Genomic DNA, 24,304 nt, shown 5'->3' on the forward strand with positions numbered 1-24,304 from the left:
AGTCTTCCTGACCAAAGAGTGCTGCTGGTGTGCATGCATACATTTTAATGTAACAGTTGTGTTTCCAAATCTAAATCTTCTGAAGTAAATAATGTAAAACAAAAAAAATGGTGAGCAAAGAAAGAAATCAAATCAAGGCTACCAAAATGAATGAAAATATGACTAATGGATTATATCCATTCCTTATAGGAAAGATGACAGTTCAATGGTAGTACATGCTGCATTCAGGAAGTACAAAATTCAATCTCCATTCTTTTCAGGTAAGGTTGAGACAGATTCTGGTAGGAGCTTCAGAAAATACTGAGCTAGCATTGGACACACCATACAACTAACTATAAATCAGCTGCTTATAATTCAGCTTCTTATGCTCCTATTCTCCAGGGTCCATAGCTTCAATGTTACATGGAACATTTTGTATATGTGGAGAACCTGTCTTCATAAGAAACTCCATACAGGAGCATAGGGGGACTTCCTTCACCAGTGAAATGGGAAGAATCTGGAGCAGCGTTTCTCAACCTGGGAGTCAGGACTCCTGGGGGAGGGTCACAAGGGGGCGTCAAAGACCATCAAAAAACACAGTATTTTCTGTTGGTCATGGGGGTTCTGTGTGACACATTTGGCCCAATTCTATTGTTGGGAGGGGAGGGGGGGTTCAGAATGCTCTTTAATTGTAGGTGAACTATAAATCCCTGCAAATACAATTCCCAAATGTCAAGGTCTATTTTTCCCAAACTCCACCAGTGTCCACATTTGGGCATATTGACTATCTATGCCAAGTTTGGTACAGATCCATCATTGTTTGAGTCCACAATGCTCTCTGGATGTAGGTGAACTACAACTCCGAAACTCAAGGTCAGTGTCCACCAAACCCTTCCAGTATTTTCTGTGTGTGCCAAGTTTGGTCCAATTCCATCATTGGTGGAGTTCAGAATGCTCTTTGATTGTAGGTTAACTATAAATCCCAGCAACTACTACTCCCAAATGACAACGTCAATACCGCCCCAACCTCACCAGTATTCAAATTTGGGAGTATTGGGTATTTGTGCCAAATTTGGTCCAGTGAATGAAAATACATCCTGCATATCAGAGATTTACATTATGATTGATAACAGTAGCAAAATTAAAGTTATGGAGTAGCAATGAAAATAATGTTATGGTTAGGGGTCACCAAAACTTGAGGAACTATATTAAGGGGTCATGGCATTTGGAAGGTTGAAAACCACTGCTCTGGAGGCAAATGCTGCCACAAATGAATCTGAATTGGGACAGTCTTGGGGACAATGAATCTGCAGACCCACTGGCACTCAGGTAGGGACTCTGACTAAACCTTTTAATTAGCTATACCCCCAGAGAGTAGTATTCAATATTCAGGAGTAACTGAATCAAGATTTCAGAACCGTGCCATAGATCCAGTTCATTGTAGATATTAAAGAATGTTCCTTAGATAGGTGCTAACTAGCTGATCATATGCGACAATGGCATTTAAACGAAACACATTAGTGACATGCATAAAACAAGAGTCCATACCTTTTGAAAATTAACTCCTTGTGCCCAGGAGCAATTCTTGGGGTTTGGGACATCATCCCAAAATAACTTCTTCATTCTGAAATATTCAAATGCAGTATTGATTTGGCATAAAGGCTAGTATTTTAACATCTTTCTAAGCATGCTTTTATGAACACGTATTCAGACCTTTCATTCTCTGGGTTGCTGTGAGATTTTTGGGATGTATGGCCATGCTCCAGCAGCATTCTCTCCCGATGTTTCACCTACATCTGTGGCTGACATGTTCAGAAGTTCTGTTGACAGTGAAGCAAGTGGAATGTCCATATATATCTGTGGAATGTCCATTGTGTGAGAAAGAACCCTAGTCTGTTTAAAGCAAGTGTGAATGTTGCAATTACCAACATGAAGGTATCTCATCAGTGAAGGTATCTAAATAGAGGTAGATTGGCCTCTGTTGCCTGGGGGCATCCTCTGTTTGGGAGCTGTTAATTAGCACTTGATTGTTAGCTGTCTGAAGTTCTTCTGTTTCTGAGTGGTGTTTTTTTACTGTCTTGATTCTAGTGGGTTTTTTTAATACTGGTAATGAGATTTTGTTCATTTTCTTCGTTTTCTCCTTTTATGTTGAAATTGTTCACATGCTTGTGGATTTCAATGACTTCTTCGTGTAGTCTGACATATGATTGTCATAGTGGTCTAGAATGTCTGTGTTCTCAAATAATATTCTGTGTCCAGGTTGGTTCAAGTGCTCTGCTATGACTGACTTCTCTGTTGAATTAGTCTGCCGTGCCTTTCATATTCTTTGATTTGTGACTGGGCACTGCATTTGGCAGTCCCTATGTAGACTTGTCCACTGCTGCATGGTAAAATGGTAGATTCCTGAAGATGTGAGAGGATCCCTATTATCCTTTGCTGAACATAGCATTTGTTGGATTTACTTAGTGAGTCTGTAGATAGTTTGTAGGTTGTGTTTCTTCGTCAGTTTCCCTATGCGGTCAGTGGTTCCTTGATGTATGGTAAGAACACTTTTTCTCTGGGTGGATCTTTGTCTTTACTCTCATGGCTTGGTCTTGGTCTTGCAGGTCTTCTGATGTCTATCGTAGAATACCCATTGGCCTGTAGAACCCAGTTTAAGTGGTTCAGTTGACCTTGGAGGAGGTGGAGTTTAATACTAATAATGTTTAATACTGTTTTAATATTTGTATATTTTAAATTGCATTGTAATGCTTTTAATGTTAGCTGCTTTGAGTCTCCTTATGGAGAGAAAACGTGGGATATAAATTGTTGTAGTTGCTGCTGCTGTTGTTATACTGGCCTTCTTTTTTGACCTTAGTGATGGTTGGAGTTTTTATGTAAGTATCTAACAGTGTGCATAGGTTTTCTGTAAACTGTGTAGCCCAATTGTTGATTTGGTTTGCGAATGACTAGGACAACTAGAAATGGCAGTTTTCCTTCTTTTTTTCCATGGTAAATTGGATGTTTGGGTGGATGTTGTTGATGTGATCCAGGAAGTTGTTTAGCTCTAAAGATCCACCCAAACATCCAATTTACCATGGAAAAAAACTAAATTCATAAGTGCTATGGTTGGGGTGCTTATAGAATCAATTCCTATACAGTCCTGGAAAGTGAAAGAAACATCTGCAGAAATTGCCAAATTCTCAATTATTCATCCCCAGCTAAAATGTATTTCTCATATGTAAATAATCTTATGTCCATAATATTACTTGGTGTTAACAAAATAACTATGTGAAAAGACACAGATTGTATAAAAAAGCTTTACCTTTGGTGCAGGATCAGATAAGCTCCAAGCAGCAAAACTGAACATGAAATAACTAAGGGTAGTATCACATAGAAGTTCACATCATTCTGATTTTCCATGTCGCCTGAAATGAATAGTGAATGGTCAGAGCTATCACTGTCACTACCAAAATACAGTATATGTTTACACTCACAGTGTAGCCCTTGAACATTCTGTCAAAGATAGATCAAATGATGTTCAGAGGGTTTTCCTCTAGGTGAGTCCATACTGAAACATGAAATACTTTTGAATAGTTATAAGTCTACCCCACTTAGAAGTTACGGCAAGATCTGGTGCACATTTGGAAATAAATCCCTTTGCATCTAGTTGTGGGGTGGGGGGGATAAAACTCTAAAAAGAGATTTTACAATTGAATTAGAAACCTCAAATTTATTAGTCCATTTTAGGCCTAAAGCTTGTTGCTATTCCTGACTATAGTACACCCATCAAATCAATGAAATTTGCCTATTGCCTGAACAATTTATTGAATGGAGCTGCTCTACATAGGACTAACCAACAGAATGTCATCCATTGCATATTATAACTTAACTCAATCCAGAAAAAGCAAACAAAAAAATCTAGAATTTATCTGAAACAGTTGCCGTATTATAATAACTTCAAACTACAGGAAAGGAGATTCCACCTGAACATTAGGAAGAACTTCCTAACTGTGAGAGCTGTTCAGCAGTGGTACTCTCTGGCCCAGAGTGTGGTGGAGGCTCCTTCTTGGGAGGCTTGTAAACAGAGGCTGAATGGCCATCCGTCGGGAGTGCTTTGAATGCGATTCTACTGGTTCTTGACGGGGTTGGACTGGATGGCCCACAAGGTCTCTTTCCAACTCTATGATTCTATGAGTCTATGAATATGCTAAAATATATATTATCGAAAGATATATGTAGTTTGGAATAGCTAGAATAAATGAAATAGAAATAAAGTCTAAAACCTTTTTCTTCAATCTAAACACATGTTGCTACATTAGACCTAAAGTAAAGGTAAAGGTTTCCTCTGACATTAAGACTAGTCGAGTCTTGGGGTGGTGCTCATCTCCATTTCTAAGCTGAAGAGCCGGCATTGTCCGTAGACAACTCCAGGGTCATGTGGCCAGCATGACTGCATGGAGCGCCATTACCTTCCCACCAAAGCAGTACCTATTGATCTATTCACATTTGCATGTTTTCAAACTGCTAGGTTAGCAGAAGTTGGGGCTAACTGCAGGAGCTCACTCTGCTCCCCAGATTCAGTCAGCAAGTTCAGCAGCTCAGCGATTTAGCCTGCTGCACCACCAGGGGGCCACATTAGACCTTGTGACAATATTTTATAATTTTAATAAATGTATTTACATGCTATTCAATAGAGAGAATAGGCAATCATCAAAGATGATGGGAAATATAGTTTATATATCACTTATACATAATTATTGCAATTACAGTAGAGTCTCGCTTATTCAACTTTCACTCATCCAACATTTTGTATTATTTAACGAGGTCTGCCACCCACCCGGATCCGGAGCGGTTTCAATACATTGAGATGTTTTGGTACTAAATTCTTAAATACTGTAATTACTACATAACATTACCGTGTATTGAACTGCTTTTTCCATCAATTTCTTGTAAAACATGATATTTTAATTCTTAATTTGTAAAATCATAATGTAATTTGACATTTAATAGGTTTTCCTTGATCCCTCCTTATTATCCAACATTTTCACTTATTCAACATTCTGCCGGCCCATTTATGTTGGATACTTATTTTTTATTTTTTTATTTAAAACACTTATATTCCGCCCTTCTCACCCCGGAGGGGACTCAGAGCGGAGCACAACATATACATGGCAAACATTCAATGCATGGGTATAATACATAAACATTAAAAACCATTTATCTAAATATTAAAATACACCATTTAAAATAACACAATTTAAAACCGTCCTAGCCAGGATATGCGAGACTCTACTATATTATTATAATTACAATCATTGGATTTTCATGGTTTTCTAATCGAGATCAGATGTAGATGACTCATATATGCATTGCTGCTAATCAAGTGCACACAAACGCTATCTCCAATGTTTTGGCTACATTTTTCTCATTAATGGTTAGAACAAGAATTTATTTCTGAAGTGGAAAATCTACTAAACTTCAGTCACCTTTGGAGAATCCATCTGTCACCGAGGGCTTCATCACTCCATTCCAGGTTATTGGATACAAACTAAATCTATATTTCTCAATGAGAATGAAATCATCTGGAATAAAATAATATATTTTTAATTTTCACACTCTTGCTTTTCTGCCCTTTTTTTATTTTTAAGCCTTAGCATCAATGAAAAACTGGCATCTCCACACCCAATTAAAGCAGAAAAGACGATTATATAGAATATTCATTTTCCTAAAGCTTTTTTTCTTAAAAAGCATACATATACATCCATGTCAGACCTCTCCTCCCTCTTCCTCATATTCCCCCCAATTCTCTCTCTTTCTTCCACTAGTTCTCCTGATCTTTTGTGCTGAATAAATGAAGAAAACAGAGGTGGGACTTAAAGTTTAACTATAATTGTACCTTTTCCCCAGTAATACATATAATTATTATTGAACTGAAAATATAAGTTCAAAATATAACACTACAGTTTGTTCAGAAGAATTCCTTACTTGATGCTTGCAATAAAAGGAGAGAACTAAAACGGATAATTTGCACAGAAACTGTATATATACCGGTACTCATAAGTCATATTGATGTGGATAAAACATACATCCGGGTGTGTGTAGAACTGCTGTATAAAAAGTAACAAATCTACCATTTAACAACTGGAAACCTATATTCCACAACAATAGCTACAATAGACTCTTACAATCTCAGTAATGAGACTTTTCAGTCTGGTATTGTACTGCCTAACTCCACGGTTTTGAAGCAATTCTTTATCCACACCTTATTTCTGAGCATTTGCCCTTCTCATCCTTTTACTCCAGAACTTGTCATATCAAATTTGTTAAAGGTCTGTCAGTGCACTGGAGATTTTTATATAACCGCTCTGTACAATGCTGCTGCAAAGCATCAAAACACAAGAGGGGAAAAAGGAAGTCACGAATACAAACTCACCAAAAATGTGGTACTTTCTAATATCCGAAGGAACCATTATCCATTTTATTTGCTCTTCCCCATTCACGTTTATCCATTCAATTACAAATGATGTAATAATATAAGACATGGGTGAAAGGGTCCAGGACACAATGACACAACTGCTGTTTACAGGATAAGTCCTCAGAGATTCCACAATGTTTACTGGCAAAATAATAAAAACAAACAAGAGCAAAAACAGAAGTTGGAAGAGAACTCATCAGATTCTCTTAATAATACATTTATTTATCCAGTGTAACATAAATAAGCCCCTGGTTAAACCACTAAGTTACTGAACTTGCTGACCAAAAGGTTGGTGGTTCAAATCCGGAGAGCGGAGTGAGCTTCCACTGTTAGCCCCAGCTTCTGCCAACCTAGCAGTTCGAAAACATGCAAATGTGAGTAGATCAATAGGCACCACTTCAGCAGAAGGGCAACAATGTTCCATGCAGTCATGCTGGCCACATGATCTAGGAGGTGTTTATGAACAAGGCCAGCTCTTCAGCTTAGAAATGGAGATGAGCACCATCCCCCAGAGTCTGACACGACTAGACTTTATGTCAAGGGGAAACCTTTACCTTTTACAGAATTATGGATTTTTTGTAAAGGAATTAAGTCATATTTCTCATAAACATAAATAATCTTTTTGATGACAATATAAAACACAGAATTTAAGTACACCTTATCAAATTTATTCCACGTGGATCAACTGTATTTTTATGGACTACTAAAGCAAGGTCCATTCCATTTAATGTTATTTTTATCTCTACCATTAGTTCCTGTGACAATTTTTTCAAAAGATTGAGTTATTTTCATGTATATTATAAGCTACTTTCAAAATACTTACAATATGAGGAAACTATATGTTACTCAGCATGTTCAATATTCATTAAGATCAGGAGAAACAGTTTCCAAGTGAATAGATTAAACTGAATTGTTATTTATTTATTTATTTATTTATTTATTATTTACCACATTTGTACCCCACCCTTCTCACAAAGGCAACAATTCGATGCCACATATACATATCAATAAATAAACACTTGCATTAAAATCCAAAACAATTAAAACATCAAACATTAAACCTCAATTAAAATCACACAACTTAAGTCATTCTCCAGGGCCAGGTCATACAGCAGGAATTCTTAAGCTTCTAAATCAGAAAAACAAGCTCTGCTATGCATAAGGAACTTAATATATCTTATGACTTAAATACTACTTATATAAAAATGAACTATCTCAGAAAATAAGAACATTTTTGTGACAACATGGAGCACAAAACTACCCTAAAACATTTCTCTTACCTGTGCTCATTTGTTTTGACAGAGTTAAAATAAAATTCACAGGAGAAGCTCCAATTGAATTGATGGCTAGAACCTTAATGGTATGTACATCCTCAGCCCACGAAAATGTATATGTTGTGTCATTTTCAACATAGTCTGACCAAGTAACATTATCTGAAGTTGTATGCTCTACCATATATTCTAACACGCTGCATAAGGAAAGATTCTTCATCAGTGGCTGCAAGAAAAATCAGCATATATTAGGCATTTAATTTTGAATTGAGATTTAGCTGCACAGAATACAGATTTTTTTAAAAAATGAACACTGTGATACCACTAACTCATGTTTATGTCAGATAAGCTGCAAACTATATTGAAGTTCTTCAAAGTTCTTTTTTCCTTTAATTGTTGTAAGTCTACAATGTACATTGTCTTCCACTAAACAGCTAGCCATTTACATTTTCAGAAGTTAGGTGCTCAGAAACCCCATGGAAGTAAAAAGCCACAAATAAAATCTCTGGCATGACTCTATATATAGTCTGCTTCTGTATCAGAGTGCCTATGTAGGTGCTCTCTCTGGGAATCTCTAAGTCCTCCAATATGATTTAATTATCAACTCCAATTGGAAGTTGACCAAAGAGTCACACTCTGGAGGATCTCAATATTCCCAGAGAACATGTTAATCAAATCCATGGATAATCAAATCCACAAAAATGGGACTTGCAGAAGTGGAGGATTTAATATGATATTGCCAAGTTCAGATTTTGTGTTTTCTGAAACGAGAAATCAGATGCATTTTTAGTTCTGTAAATTAATTTCTGGAACCTAAAGGGTAAACAATTTACTATGTTAAAGAGAATGCATTATAGAAATGGGATGTTGTGTGGTTTCAGGGCTGTATGGCCATGTTCTAGCAGTATTTTCTCTTGACAGGATTGTAGCCAGAAAAAAAATTGGGGGGGGGGGGGTTGAAAAACATTTCGTGAATCATGAAGAGTAGTTCCATAACACAAAATAATTTAAATAGTATAGTTCATTCTACATTGTATATAGATTTTTGCTTCTCATAGAATTAGTATGGGGATTTGGTTAACCAGTTAAAAATTCATAAGTAAACCAGGTTTTTTTTAACCTGAAAAATTTCAGGTGCTCTATTCAACATTGCAAACACAACACAAAACAATATCTGCTTTTCTTAAATAAATGAATTTAACAGATGTTCATCAACTGTGATTTGGGGTCTTTTGCACCAAATGCCCACCAGGTATTGCTTTGGATAATGTTAATAGGTATTATTAAGGGGTTTTTTGCTTTTGTTTCTTTCAGTATAAACGCTGATGATCTACTGAAAGATTTAAGTGCAGAAACAGCTGCTCATGATTTTTTAAAAATGTTTTGTTGTTTCTTGATCCATCACAGACTCCAACTGTAAACACATGTTTCACTGCTAACAAAAACTCATTTCCCAGATGTCTGGATGAAGCTCAACTGAGATCTGCCACAATCATATAATCACATATAATCAATATTACAAAGAGATGTCTAGTCTCTGATCTGTCTTCCCCATCCCCATTTGGATTACCTTCCAAAATAGTGTTATATTGTTCTGATTCCTCACTGGATCTTCATTAACAATTCTCCAGAATTCAGGTCCTCTCAATGGGGCTGAAATGGATTGTATTTTAAGAAACAAAACAGTAGTATGTTTGTTTACATACATTCAGTTAAAGCAACCCAACAAACAAGCCCATATAGTGGAAACCATACAGAAATTAACTGACCTTTGATATCTTTGACAACAGTGTAAGCAGGTTTACTCCAGTCGCTCCAATAACCAACTCCATCAGTCATGCTGCAACGCACCTGAACAATATAAACTGTGCAGGGATCCGGCACAACTACAGTGGCAAAGCTAACAGATGGAGTAGAAATTTCTTGCATCTGTTTTAAAAGAAAGAGTGCCTAAACTAATGTTTTCATATTGAGAGAGACTGAGAGGTGCTGAACGGGTTATTTGTTATTTAATTGTGTCAATGCAACCCATTATTAAGCTTATTTTGTAAAACAATAAATGCAAATCTTAGTTAAATTAACTAAATCAGTGGTTCCCAACCTGTGGTCCATGGACCACCAGGGGTATGCAAGAACAAAAATATGGTCCGCGGCCTCACCATTATGACATCATTGCCTCAAAACCATTTGGCAACAAGAGCGACTGGTCTCTCAAAATCCTTTTGTAGTGCCGAGGCAATGGGGATGACGGGAGGGGAGAGGATGATTACCCATGAAAGATTACTACTACATCAGCTCTAGATTATTAGATATGGCTTTCTGTGGGCAATAAGATGGTGACTACTGGATGGCATATGTTATGTATCGGAAATAGAACTGATGTGGTCTATCCAATTGTCTGGATCAGCACCCAAATAACCAAACCAAATCTAAAGTTGACCAAAAACCGATTCATAACCCTTTTGATACTAATGTTGGAGAGTGGTCCCTGTCAAAAATAGGTTGAGAACCACTGAATTAAATAATATTCTATGAATGCCCATATATTTATTAACTGGCAGGACAACACCACTGCATGCAGACCTTTGATGAATGGGGTAAATTAGATTAAGTCTCATCATACCTCCCAATTAATTTCTGTTCCATTGACAGCATACCGAATCTGAAACTGAAGATCATTCTTTGGAAGTTCTGGGTTATTCCATCTCACAAGGAGCAGCCCTACTTCCTCTGTGATTTCGGCTTTGACATTGGTGGGAGAAAATGGCTTCACTAGAAAGTTAAACAAAAAAAAGTGTGACTGGCTTATTGTCAAATGATATATATATTCAAATATTCTATGAATCTCAGTTCTCCCCTACTGAACTGCAATTAAACAGACAAATTAGAAGAATTTATGTCTCTCCTTTCATACAACTGATTGTATAAAACAGCAGTTTCATTCTCTGATCCTACCCGTGTTTTGGACTCCAACTCCCAGTCTTTGGCCACTGGACAAATTGGCTGTGGCTTCTGGGAGTAGAAGACCCAAACACCTGGAAAACCAGTCTAGGAATCATTGGTTGAATGGTTGATTCTAATATAACCTTTGTGAATGCATATTCAATCTGATGGTCTGTGGTTCACACAAAAAAAAAGTTGGACATCTGTACACTCCTTTGGATTGTGTTCGACATTTAAATAATTCATGTTTTGCTTTTTCTTTCCCATATCTATAACCACAGTGCAATTACAGAAGCAAAACAATTCCTTAAATGAGCTAACAAGACTACAGGAAGGTGTTCCTGAAGCTTATAAGAGGATGCAGTCTAATTACACATGATATTCCCTCTTTGCCTATATGCAGTAGGTTTAGTTGGAGACAATGCATAACAAAGAAGTGGTGGAATAAGGAAAGAAAGATAAGTATTTAAAATGTAAGTCTTCATTTTAAATGTCATATTATTGAATGCCTTAGTGATTCCAAATGGTTCTACATCCACCTAATTTCCTCCAGTTTAATAAAAACCAGCTATCTCTGCTTTATGCACAGATTCACTGACTGTATCATTGGCTAATTAAAGTACCATTGTGACATGATTGTCTAATGAAAGTACCAAAAGCAGTGGAAAACTGGAAGGAGCCCCTGCCCACTATACCAAAAGATAGTGGAAGCATTTATGCGAGAAAACAGCAATTCTGCTTCTGTAATTGACAATTTGCAAATTAAAGTCTTAAATTACAGAGGCAAATAATGTGTTGTAATTGGGATTCACTGTATATTGTACATCTTCAAATTGTGACTCAGCTAGCTTTAGTCACCTTTTAAAGTCATACAAATTGGCTAATGATAAACTTAAAAAGTCATCTTATGGTCTACTTATTTACCATGAGCCACTATAAATGGGTTAAAATACACAAGGTTTTTGAGAAAGGCAACATGATGTAACCTTCTGAAAGCACCAGATACAAAAATTATGATGTGATGGGTTATACATAATAAATATGATTTGCAAGCAAGGCTTTAGACAAGGTGTTGTGTTGCCAGAATCTCAGCATTGTGAGAGCCATTCTGGCAGAGCAGTGAGTAATATCTTAGATTCCTGACCATCTTGGAAGAAGTCGAATCTCATTTTAAAATGAGAAACCCCCTCCATCCTGCTGACAAGGAAATGGTCTCATTTTTGCACTCAAGAGAGCAATCAGTGCTTAACTATCTTGTTTACTTCCACTGAATCGAACCCTGCCAAACTGGCTTAGATTGGTATATCTCTCTCCCCACTGTTGCAGTTTCCACAGGTTGTGTTTGCTTCTGAAAGTCAAAATATGTTTACACTCATCCTATGTGTTGTAAATTCATTATTTATTTTAATATCTTCAGACCATATAATAATTATCAGAAGGTAACAGGGAAATGCCATTTTGCATTTCCTTTTTTGCACATAAGGCACAAGCATCCACTCATAACTTTAAGAACATGGAGCCTTTATAATAAACTCTCAATGGAATAACATGAAGATCATGTTTTGCCCCACCCAGAGATGTCCCCACTCCAGTTGACAGCCCCCAAGTTAGGAATGAGTTGAATATAGGCAAAAGGGCAAAGCAAGGCAAAGCATAATCTACAAAGGGGCAAAGTGAAAGAAAAGCAGGGGTTTTTTTTCAGCAGAAGAAATCTCCAAAGGTTTCCCAGCAAGAGCAGCAAGTTTTCCAGCAGCGGAACCAGTAGTGTCCCCAGGAAAAAAATCTTCTTCAACGACAGTCCTCTTCAACAAGATTTTAAAAAATATACTTGAGACTCATGATTTGGAGAACTGAAATCAGGCAATGATGAAGATTTTCACTTACCTACTTCTTGAGGAAGGATACACACTGGTTGAGATGTAACTGTTCCTAATGAATGCTTAATCTCTATCCACATTGTGTATCCAGAAAGAAGGTAAAAAGGCTGAAAGATACACTCATAAGAATTGTTCCTTTGGGGTTGGCATTCTTTTATCTCTGAATAAGAAGACATGGTCGGAGACTCTGAACAATAGACATCACTCCTTAAAAAAACATTAAAGCATTGAGATTATAGTATATGCTTCTAAAGGTTATTACCAACATATGACTAACACTCTCTTATGTTAATGTCTATGACTAATGTTTTCTTATGTTTAAAAGAATATGGGGCACAAGAGCCTGGTCATAAAGTTCCACAATTACTAGCATTAAATTCATTTAATTTAGTTTACGAATTTCTGTGTACTCTTCTGAAATGAACTTTAATGATAATATTTCAAAAATAGTTATTTAAAACAATTTAAGAAACTAATATATTTTTTTCAGAACAATAACAAACATTTTATATATTGGAACAGAATCATTATCCAGTGGAAATTATTTGTTGATTTCAGCAAAGGTTGTTTGTCATGCAGTACGAAGATATGGAAGGTAGTATTGCCCTTATTTCATCTGGCAACTCTAACATTAAATACGAGCCAAGATCCTCCATTGTCAGTCTTAACTATGACAATGGAAAACAATGGTTGTAGTTATGTCTCACAATACTATATCTCCAAACAAATCTTTTCAGTTGGACATTTTCTCACCTGAAGGATTTCCAAGGCATTAGAGTTTGAGTACTGGAAAAGGACATCTGTGTTGCTCTCTTAGTAATGGAGCATATCAAATGACAGGAAGTTGGACAGACCAGTTGAGGTCCTGCTACAGCCACTATTCTCAATCCATCCTAATAGAGCACCTCAGACGTCATTCCTAATCCCCTGAACTGTGGTACCCCAGAAGCCCTACAACTACCACACTACAAGACTGAAATGGCAGATATTAACAATCACATTCAATTGTTATTGACACAAATTCAAACAACTGGTTGTCTGATATTCAATTGTAATAGCTTCTTCATAAATTTTTGAAAGCAATGGCTTTCCTGAATATAAGTTATTAAAATGAATATTTACCTGTAATATCTCAACAACAAGGTGCTCTCTGAAAGCAGTGGGTTTCTGTTGGTGGACCATCTACAAGTCATTTTTTGTAAATTACCATGGGTTTCACATGTTATGCTGATATTAGCATCTATTTGAAAGATAAAATTGATTAATTTAAAAATGGGGGGGGCTACAAATATTTATTGTGGTTTACTAAAAATAAATAGAATTTTTACCTATTGTATACAGTTCAGCGTAACGGTGATTGCATTCCTTGTTCTCATCGCAACAGTATAAGGCATTGAAGAGAAATTCCCCTCCAGGCTTCATTGCACTGAAGTTGACAAGTGTAACTTTGCTAATGTAGTCATTCACAATTGTATACTGACTTCTAGGGATTTCTTTTGCTAAATTCAACCACCAGATTATCTTCCGGGATGAAATTATCCTGTCTTTGTTTTTGTAGATACAGTAAAATGAAACATTTGTTCCAACACTTGCCAGGATCTTTTGAGGAAAATACATTACATCTATTTTTAAGAAAATACAATAAAAATAACAATTACAAACTTGAAAAAAATCACAACTTTAATATATCCAGTACTCTACATTTTCAACATATAACTTTGCTGAAAATGATTGGGCTTTTGGTTTTTTGTATTTTTCAAAAAAGAAAAAAGTGTTCTCTTGCTATTCTGTTAATATATTAAATGTGTATTTAGCTTTTAAACCAGTGGTCTAAAGAACTAAAAACTAAAATGAAAGTGACTGGTCTCGCAAAACCCTCAAATGGTCAAGTGGTCCCTGGACAAAAAAAGGTTGGGAACCACTGTTTTAAGCTAATGCTTAAGTGAATTGTTTATTTTTAATGTAGTAAAAAATAATGGGATTCCCTTTTCATGACATGACTTGTTTCTCTACTCTTCATCAACTGGTTTGTTTCTCTACTCTTTATCAACATCAACAGGCCACTCAGAAATAATTTAGCATTAAACTGCTAGACCAAAAAACAAAACAAAAATATGGTCCCCTCCCCCATAAACCTCTTTGCTTGGAATTAAAAATACTGCCAAATTTAAAAGACAATAAAGAGCCACATTTCATTAAGAAAAGTAGGTGCACTGATTTATCTACTTCCATATGTTAGAATGCAACTGGAGTCTTGGGAGGTTTAGCTGCTAACTAGTACAGCTATAATGCAAAAGAAATGTAAGGAGGAATAAAGTCCTACAACATTTATACAGCAGAATCAGTCATGTCATCCACAGGAGCTTCAAGGTAATTAAGATATCCTCAATGGTCAGGCAAACGAACAAAACGGATCAGCATGTAGGAAATCAGAAAATGAGGAACATAACCAAGCAGAGACCAGAGACCACTTTCATTTTCTTTGATGTCATTTCAATTTCAGTAGTAATTTAAATGGTAACATTTCTAGTGAACATTGTCTGCATTTCTGATTAAAATTAAATGTCTCAGATGCATGAAGATCTTCTGTAAAAAATTCAGCATGTTTTACAAGGTGCATTTCTATGCTAGGTAAAGGTAAAGATATCCCCTGATATTAAGTCTAGTCATGTTCAACTCTGGGGGACGGCGCTCATCTCCATTTCTAAGCTGAAGAGCCAGCGTTGTCTGTAGACACCTCAAAGGTCATGTGGCCAGTACCAATGGGTACTTTCCTTCCCACCAAGGCAGTACCTATTGATCTATTCACATTTGCATGTTTTCAAATTGCTAGGTTGACAGAAGCTGGGTCTAACAGTGGGAGCTCACTCCGCTCTATAGATTTGAACTGCCAACCTTTTGCTCAGCAAGTTCAGCAGCTCAGCAGTTTAACCCGCTGCACCACCGGGGGGGGGGGGGGGGCTATCAAATAGGAAATGCTACTAAGTTCTGTAAAAGCTAATCCTTGAGTAGTTGTGATGATCTTAAAAACTGGGTATTATATTACACATTGTTTTTCTCTGAGTGTTTGTTTCATGATACGCTCTACTTCTAATGATGTATTTCATTATATTGATATAAACTATTCTGCATTTAAAATAGCACCAATAAAGTAGTGCTCTTTTCAATATAATTTTAAAAGTAATACTGTGGATGAACTCCAAAGAAAGAGGCATCAGGTCATTCAGAAAAATATATCTGCAAATCCCAAAGCAGAGCTATGTTTAGAAAGTAAACATGTTCAATATAGATAAAGAGCTTTATGGTATGGAAGCAAAATTGATGAGAAGTCCATATAGATGTAAGTCACAAATTGGAGAGTAATGAAATGACGGCTAACATCATTATTATCTTAAGCTTTCATTCAGATAAAGCCCATCTAGAGAACTCTCTTGTTTGATCACTAATTGACAACATATTACAATGAAGGGTTTCACTGCAGAGATCTAATCTGCCAACTACTGTCTGGTGACTCTTTAATAAAAGAAGCAAACTTCCAGGGCAGTTAGGAAGGACTTCCCACAAAATGGGCTCCCTTATAAAGCAATACATAGCTTGACCAATTTACCTTAAGTATAGAGCTCCCAGTTAAATCAGATCTCAATATAGTAATAATTGAATGCCTAAAATATGTCAATTCTATCATTTTGTACTCCTGATTTTAATATCCTACGGTGAATGCAGAACAGTATGTCTGTTACCACTATCTATATTAATGGTTTTACTGTTCTTCTATTGGTTTACCATTCACATTAAGCCAGTGAGCGAATATGTCTCTGCAGGGAAGTAATTGTTCTTCCCAAGATTGTCATCATCATGATTAGAACATGATACGTGACTACTAAAGTATGGTGGTTGGATGAATATTAATATTTCATCTTACATATTAGAGGGACAGCTATATATTACTACATATTAGGCCTGGGTAACAACGGAAAAATTTGTTTCTAAAATCGATTTGTATTTGGGGGGTTTTTTTGTTTCGATATTTAAAATAATTACAAAATTTTCCTTTTAAAAAGTTCGATATTTACGAAATTTCGTAAATGGTAAAAAATTAACGAATCGATTTCCGAAACAATAACGAATCGATTCGTTAATGGCGGACGCGACCGCGAAATACGCTAAAAAACCTCCAAAACCTTCTGAAGCTTCCCTCTCCCTCTGTTGTTGACTGTTGGTGTGATATTATAATTTTTTTTCACTAATTAAACCATAAAACTGGCCCAGACATGCGGAAATAATAACGAAACGACCTCAAAACAATAACGAAACTAATACAATATCGAAATACGAAGCATTTACAAAACGTTTTTGAAAATTCGTTTTTTTTTAATAATTGCTCCAGAATGGTTCGTTATCGTTTTGTAATTGAAAAAATTAACGAATTATTAACGAATTACGAATTAACGAAACGAAACCGCCCAGCCCTACTACATATGTATTGTTGAAGGCTTTCTTGGTCGGAATCACTGGTTTGTTGTAGGTTTTTCGAGCTATATAGACATGTTCTAGAACATGGTCATACAGCCCAAAAAACCTACAACAACTCTATTACTACATGTATTTTTCTCACACTTTGTAAGCACAGGCAGAAATTGTTTCCTGAAATTTACTAGCACAGCCATTTTAGGTTTGAAAGGTGATGGAGTTTGAAAACCTATTGAGTTAGAACAAGTTATAACTCAAATACTACTTTTCAAAATGTTGAGCTATCCTATACTACTGGTTGTTGATTATGGTTTATGTTTTTATTATGTTTTGTAGTTGTATTTTATGGTGTTTTATTTTAATCTCTGTTTGACTGGGCTTGGTCCCCATGTAAGCGGAATTTTAAAAAAGTTGTTGTTATTTATTTATTTCTCCAAATTTTACACAAACTCCAGGTCTTGGGAGGGTGAAGCTCAAGTTGCTTAAGTATAATAGAGCAACTGTGAATACAGAGTTTGTTATAAGTATGCACAGAACTGACCAGAACAGAACAGCAATGTTGAGGGATCAAAATCACTCACCCAATATAGGTTTCTAGGTAGGATTATCACTTATATTATTATTTCGAAGAACAATGAGGGGATACAGAATAAATTTATCATCTTTGTGGGGATGAGGACAAATTGTGTGAGTTCACAGGCTAGCCATTTCTTGTTCTTTGTGGGATCACATATGGATACCTCAGAAAGCATTACTCACTGGAGGATAGTAAAAGTATTACTTTGACACTATAGAAAATAGTAAATACCACTTTCCCAAAATTGTTCTCCTGTCTTGCTCTCATATCAAAATTACTGTATAATTTTAATCATTACATTTGGCCCAGCCATATTTTAAATGTTATTGTGTTATTGTTGATGTTTACTGCCTATTTTTGTTTATGAGTTTTATTTTATTGTTTTGAATTACTGTTGTTGTTTTTGCTGATGTATTGTGGGCTCGGCCTCATGTAAGCTGCACTGAGTCCCTTGGGGAGATGGTGTTGTTGTTGTTCATTCGTTCAGTCGTCTCCGACTCGTCGTGACCTCATGGACCAGTCCACGCCAGAGCTCCCTGTCGGCCGTCACCACCCCCAGCTCCTTCAAGGTCAGTCCAGTCACTTCAAGGATGCCATCCATCCATCTTGCCCTTGGTCGGCCCCTCTTCCTTTTGCCTTCCACTTTCCCCAGCATAATTGTCTTCTCTAGGCTTTCCTGTCTCCTCATGATGTGCCCGAAGTACTTCCAATGAGCAGTCGGGCTTTATTTCCTGGAGGATGGACTGGTTGGATCTTCTTACAGTCCAAGGCACTCTCAGAACTTTCCTCCAGCACCACAGTTCAAAAGCATCGATCTTCCTTCGCTCAGCCTTCCCTAAGGTCCAGCTCTCACATCCGTAGGTTACTAAAGGGAATACCATGGCTTTGACTAGGCGGATCTTTGTTGCCAGTCTGATGTCTCTACTCCTTACTATTTTATCGAGACTGGACATTGCTCTCCTCCCAAGAAGTAAGCGTCTTCTGATTTCCTGGCTACAGTCTGCATCTGCAGTAATCTTTGCGCCTAGAAATACAAAGTCTGTCACAGCCTCCACATTTTCTCCCTCTATTTCCCACTTGTCAATCATTCTTGTTGCCACAATCTTGGTTTTTTTGATGGGGAGATGGTAGCAGGGTACAAATAAATTATTATTAATAATAATATTAATATTGATTTATGGCTGTTATGCAAATATCCTGAACTCCAGGAGAAGCGATACTTCAGCAAGGAAGATATCAGAAGCTAGATTTGCTGGATTTACTATGGAGACTCGGTGAGTTTGGTTATTTGTCTAGTTGAGCTAATAGTCTGATTGATACTATATTGTACGGTACTCAGCCAACTAATACTTGGAAATTAGGGCACTGCTCTGTGTGCCTAAATAGATCAAATCATCTAGCAGAGAGCCAGAAAGGTCTAGTACAGTTAATATACTGAAGCCAAAGCTTTCTGAATATCTAGCAACCGGAGTAGCATTTCCAGTGGCAAAGGCAGATTAATCAGGAAAACAGGAAAAACTGTTTGACACAAGACATAAAACAGCAACATGACCGAGACTATGGCTTGTGATGTGATTCCACTTTCAACAAAGTATTTGGATTCATGAGTTCTGACGTAGTTCCTGTAAGTACTATCTAATCTGACAGAAAATCACTGGAAAAGGCCGGAGTTATTATAAGGTGAAGGGCTTGAAATTTGCTGGCAAAATGCAGTATTTGCCTTTACAATAACAGTTTCATCCACACAACTGAGAAAGTGTAACTGGCCATTGGAGATAACAGCTAATTTCTTAAAGTATTGTCTGAAGAACAGAAATGCCCAGGTACCACAAAGGACACTGAGGGCCTTTCCAGATAGGCCCCAAAATGTGGGGCCTGCTGGCCTTTTATCAGAGGTGTCCAAATGACGCCTCCTGTAAAAGCGAATTAATTCAGATTAACTGTGGTCTAATAAAACTCATGAGAGCCAGGCCTTCCTGAAAGACCCAGGTCTAATAGCGATTGGGCACCAGGAGGCAGGGTGGGGGACTGGAACGATTTTGCTCCTTCCCCCGCCTCCTGGCACGTCATTTTTATGTGCCAGGAGGACTGCCAGAGCACCTTAATTGTGGCAAGTTTTTTTTAATTTTAAGGCTCGTTTGGGGGGACTTTGGGGAGAGGATGGGTGCAAACCATGAGCCCAAAAGTGCGGGATGGCTGTGAGGACTGATTCTCAGGAGTATCCGGTAGTCAATCCCCACAGCAGCTTAATGATGGCCCGGTATGTTTTTTTAAATTTTATTTTAAGGCTAGTTGGGGGGGCTTCTAGGTTTCTGGGTGCCCTCCTGGTAGAAAAGCCTGGGTCTTGGGTGGAGGTGTGGGAACAAAACCCACTCTGATATGGGTTTTTAAAACCCACTTTGTTGTGTATTTTTCTCCTGTCTGGAAGTGCCCTGAGAGCAAGGTTAGAGGATGGCATGGAAAAACAATCTGAGAGAATATACTATGAGAAGAGAATGAGGGGAGGAGCATATTTTAAAAAGGGAAAGGTAAACAAACAGGAAAAATAAGACTTCCGTAGGAAAAAAAAGAAGTACAAGGGCTCAATGAGTGAGCTGTTGCAGCTGCAAGCAGGCAAAAAGGAACTGCCCAGACACACACAGGGTGAATGAGGGTCACAAAAACACTACACTCGGCTCTGTTTAAAGGTTTCAATCATTCTACAAAGAGACCAAGCAGCCCATGTGTGCGAGTCATTTCTACGAAGAAAATATGTGTCACCATTCGCCAGCAATTACCATTCTCCTCTTTTCCACTCTTGAATGTGATATCTGGTTTGTGAGAATAGGACCAAAAATATAATGCCAAGCTCTGTATTAAAAAAGTACTTGCAGAACGGAAAGATGGAACATTGTGCTTGCATGAACTCTCTCTCTTTCTGTCCCTGTGACACACACACATGTCTGTTCTCTTTCAGTAAAGGTTGAACATTGTCAAAGAAGATAACCAATTTAATCTTCTCACTGAAACTTCGGTGCACTTCTTAATGTCCAAGTAAGTAGGCAGAAGTCACAAGCTTCCCATTTGGATGAAATAGCCTACCAACAATCACTGCTCATGTGAAACCATACCTAGAATACATACAAGTTAAGTATAGGAAATATCCTGCAAAGAAAGATTATCAGTGATAGTGCAGCAATAGCAAGGACATGTTGGCTACAGAATGTCTAAATCTATGGATTAACAGGGATGGTACAGAATTCTCACTCTAAGGAAATAAATGAAGGGCTCCATGTTCCAATGTCAGAGTTTGACAGGAAGGAACAGGAGGCCAACTGAAACCCAGCATGCTATACTGGGGACCATTTTAGGTACATCTAGAATCAATAAGGAAAAATGCCCTTAAATGTATATAACTGCAAAATGCAGAGCCTAAGCTGAAATGGCTTGAATGCTGGACAGTTACTCTAGAGACCAGGGTTCAGAGTCCTGCTCAGACACAGAAGTCCACTGGATGACTTGGGAAAATCGCACTCTCTCAGTATCAGATGAGATCAAAGACAATACCTTCCCCTCTGAAAAAAAAGAGCTGTTTTACAATGGAATATGCTCCTTCGGAATGTAGTGGAGGTTTTTAAACAGAAGCTGTATGGACATCTGTTGGGAGTGCTTTGTATGTTCCTGCACCTCAGAATGGGGTTGGCCCTGAATGGCCCTTGTGGTCTCTTTCAAATCTGGCATTCTATTATTCTAAATCCTGACAAGAAAACCCCATGATTAGAGTCACCGTAGAGTAACAATAAGTCAGAAAAAACTTGAAGGCACACAACAACAAAGTGCAAAATGACAAACTATTAAAAAGTCTTTTGTGTTGTGTATTTTTCCATTTCAGCTATGAGCAACTGAATGGGGATCCTGGTATTCTTGGCACACAGCATCATCTGAAAATTCTGAGCACTACAAGTAGCTGCAAAGATATTGATTTATGTATTTTTTAAAGGTTAGAATTCTTTTTTTTTTCTACTCACAAACCATTAGGGAACTATTCTGCATTTCAAAAATATTACTAAAAGAATAATGTTATTACAAGCTAAAAATATGATTTTTAATATATGGAGGAATTGCATCTGTAATGATAAAAGAAAAGGGTTTTGTGCCTATCTCCTATATTTTTTACCAGTCTGCATTCTTATTCTTTTCCTCATTTATTTTCCTTTCTCTGTCTATATATGCATAGATGTAGGTATTTTAAGATCAGCTCTTCCAAAGTATGTTCCCTCTATGCATTTTTAAAAAGAAAGATAAACATTTTTTGCCTCATGCTCTTTTTACATTTGATTGATTCACACATCAAATCAAAACCCATAATTTTGACCCCAAAACTTGTTATGTCTGGACACAGTAAATTATCGGATGTCTTGTCCCAGAATACTACTGAGTTGCCCCTAGAGGATCTAGAAACTCCTAAAGTAGTACTGAATTTTCTAGGTCCTTTGGGGCAGCTCTATAGTAATGTCCAAGGGGAGCACACCATAGGATCCCTGGAAAACTTTCCAAATTTTGAGAGAGAAATTTTAACTCCGTGAGAGGATAAGTGAAACTACATATATAGGCAATCCTATTGTCAATAAATACATGATCTTTGAAAATATTTGATCTTGTACACAGGCACTTGCATGCATACACTACACCTTATAAACTGGTATATGTTTAAGTGTAAGTGGTTCAACAGTAGCAGATTTTCTTTAAGGACCTACCTGGCAGATTCATGCTATAAGGTATGCTCCAATCACTCCAAAGGCCTGATCCATAACGCCTTTTGCACCGCACTTGAACGTAGTACGAAGAATCAAATAGAGCATTGTTAATGATCAATGAAGTTTCCAAGGTAATCTGAACCACCTAATTATTTTTTGAACAACAACAACAAATTAACATTGCTTGTGTGCCACTGAAAGTACAAAAGCAGAAGTCAATCTTACATTGAAGCTAAAGCAAGTGAAAAGTGTGGGCATTCAAAGAAATTAGATGGAGGGGGAACAGAGGCAGTACACACACTATTGCCCTCCTCCAATTGCTTCATATCGACAGGGAATGTTTGCAATGAAGAAGTAACTGCATTCAAGTGAACGTGGTAACCACAATCTGCTTAAAAGAGACTACTGATAATGCAGGGTTCTTAATTATGCCAGACTATTCATATTTCTTCCCTCTAAAGTTGCTGATGAGGCTGCAACATTAGAGGGAAGGCTGGAAGCGCAAGAGAGAGAGCTGAAGAATGAAGCACTCTTTCCCTCCGTACTTTTACCAAACCCAAGCTATGTAATACTCAACTGCAAAAGGGTGAACTAAAGGTATTCACAAAGGGCTCTCCCAGTTTTCATTCCCCATTCAACTCCTTCAGAGCCCACAATATGGTTTTATGAAATTGTGTGCAATGTTTGGTAGGTTATATCTGTGGGAAAGCAGCAATGCTTGGTGGTGAACAGAGATGCAACTTCTAAACATGAGCTGAAATCAAAAGAGGCAATTCTGGGCTGAAATCAAGCCTGAATAAAATGAAAGTTCAAAATTTATTTGTAGGTTCTTCACCAATATTAACAAGTGGTATGTGGTCATAGTTGAGCATTATATTTACCTGACTCTTACTTTGTTAGCACAACTCATGGTATAGGATCCCCATGAATATACACAGTTGCAGTTCAGTAGTACAATTCTGCTAATATTCATTTCCAGAGTTAATATTTTTCACATTAACCCTACTAATTTGACAACTGGACTTTCACAAGTTCTCTTCACTGGATTATGCCTGATATTTCTGTCGATATTAGATACATAAAATATATATCAATCAATCTACATGCAAAATTATGTGACAAATTCTTCCAAGTTAAATTATCATGATTATTTAAACTTACACAAAGGTATACCAAAATGAGAATTTAAAATGCTGCTTAGGCTTACTTACCTGCCAGACATTTTTAGTTGAATTGGCAAAACATTTTATTTCATACTGAAGTGGATATGATTTTGATGCTGGGCTAGACCAAGAGATCTTTAACTGACCTTTGTCTGTCATTTCTATTTTGAGATGTAATGGAGGCTCAGGTTTTACTGTAAAACATGAAAAATCAAGAAAAAAAATTAAGCATACTGGCCATTATCAATTAATGCAACCATGGATCATTAGTTTTCAATTCCTTTTGTTGGTCTTCTGCAATATATGTATACATTCAACCATGCTGAATTGATCTATTCAGGGATGCAATGTCATTCTATTATTCAGAGTAAGACTAGATCAGCCAACATAGGTCATGGTTCTGATACAAACCTTTTGAGGAATATCATCACATTTTTCAAGTGGTTTGTATCAGCCACATGACTTACGTTTTCTGGTCTAGTTTTGTATCATACCATATTGCTATAATTGCCGCATACTCACCACAAGAAAGGCAAGACAAAAGTTTAATCCTTTTATACTGAATGTGGTTCTTAGCACCCATACTACAGTGTATTTGTCTTTCTTTTTTCAGTTTCTACCATTCTGAAACATCTATATTTCTTTTTCAAAATAGTTCAACTATTAGCTCAAAACAATCCCACATGCAGGCAGAAAAAAATAATTGTAGTTTGAATAACGTTTAGTGGCAATACTCTAATTAGAAGTTCATGAAATTTAATCTTTACTTTGCCAGGTTTCTGGCCAATGGTTGTAAGTGGACCAACTTAGTTTATCTCAATCAATTAAACA

The 24,304-nt window shown here is 37.0% G+C and overlaps 1 protein-coding gene across 1 annotated transcript in view; it reads right to left on the reverse strand.

The window, feature by feature from the left end:
* Positions 1-24,304, reverse strand: part of LEPR (leptin receptor) — a 77,807-nt gene that overhangs the window by 8,288 nt on the left and 45,215 nt on the right. The window contains exons 6-18 of the mRNA XM_067467851.1: positions 23,522-23,667; positions 22,311-22,455; positions 13,856-14,149; positions 13,650-13,767; positions 12,535-12,734; positions 10,331-10,479; positions 9,477-9,636; positions 9,278-9,360; positions 7,717-7,933; positions 6,395-6,577; positions 5,448-5,543; positions 3,284-3,386; positions 1,528-1,603 (exon numbers count right to left, since the gene is read on the reverse strand). Of these exons, the coding sequence (XP_067323952.1) occupies positions 1,528-1,603; positions 3,284-3,386; positions 5,448-5,543; positions 6,395-6,577; positions 7,717-7,933; positions 9,278-9,360; positions 9,477-9,636; positions 10,331-10,479; positions 12,535-12,734; positions 13,650-13,767; positions 13,856-14,149; positions 22,311-22,455; positions 23,522-23,667 (1,970 nt within the window). The remainder of the gene's footprint in view (positions 1-1,527; positions 1,604-3,283; positions 3,387-5,447; positions 5,544-6,394; positions 6,578-7,716; positions 7,934-9,277; positions 9,361-9,476; positions 9,637-10,330; positions 10,480-12,534; positions 12,735-13,649; positions 13,768-13,855; positions 14,150-22,310; positions 22,456-23,521; positions 23,668-24,304) is intronic.

Source organism: Anolis sagrei, chromosome 4 (genome assembly GCF_037176765.1).
Source record: "Anolis sagrei isolate rAnoSag1 chromosome 4, rAnoSag1.mat, whole genome shotgun sequence".
Classification (NCBI taxonomy): domain Eukaryota; kingdom Metazoa; phylum Chordata; class Lepidosauria; order Squamata; family Dactyloidae; genus Anolis; species Anolis sagrei.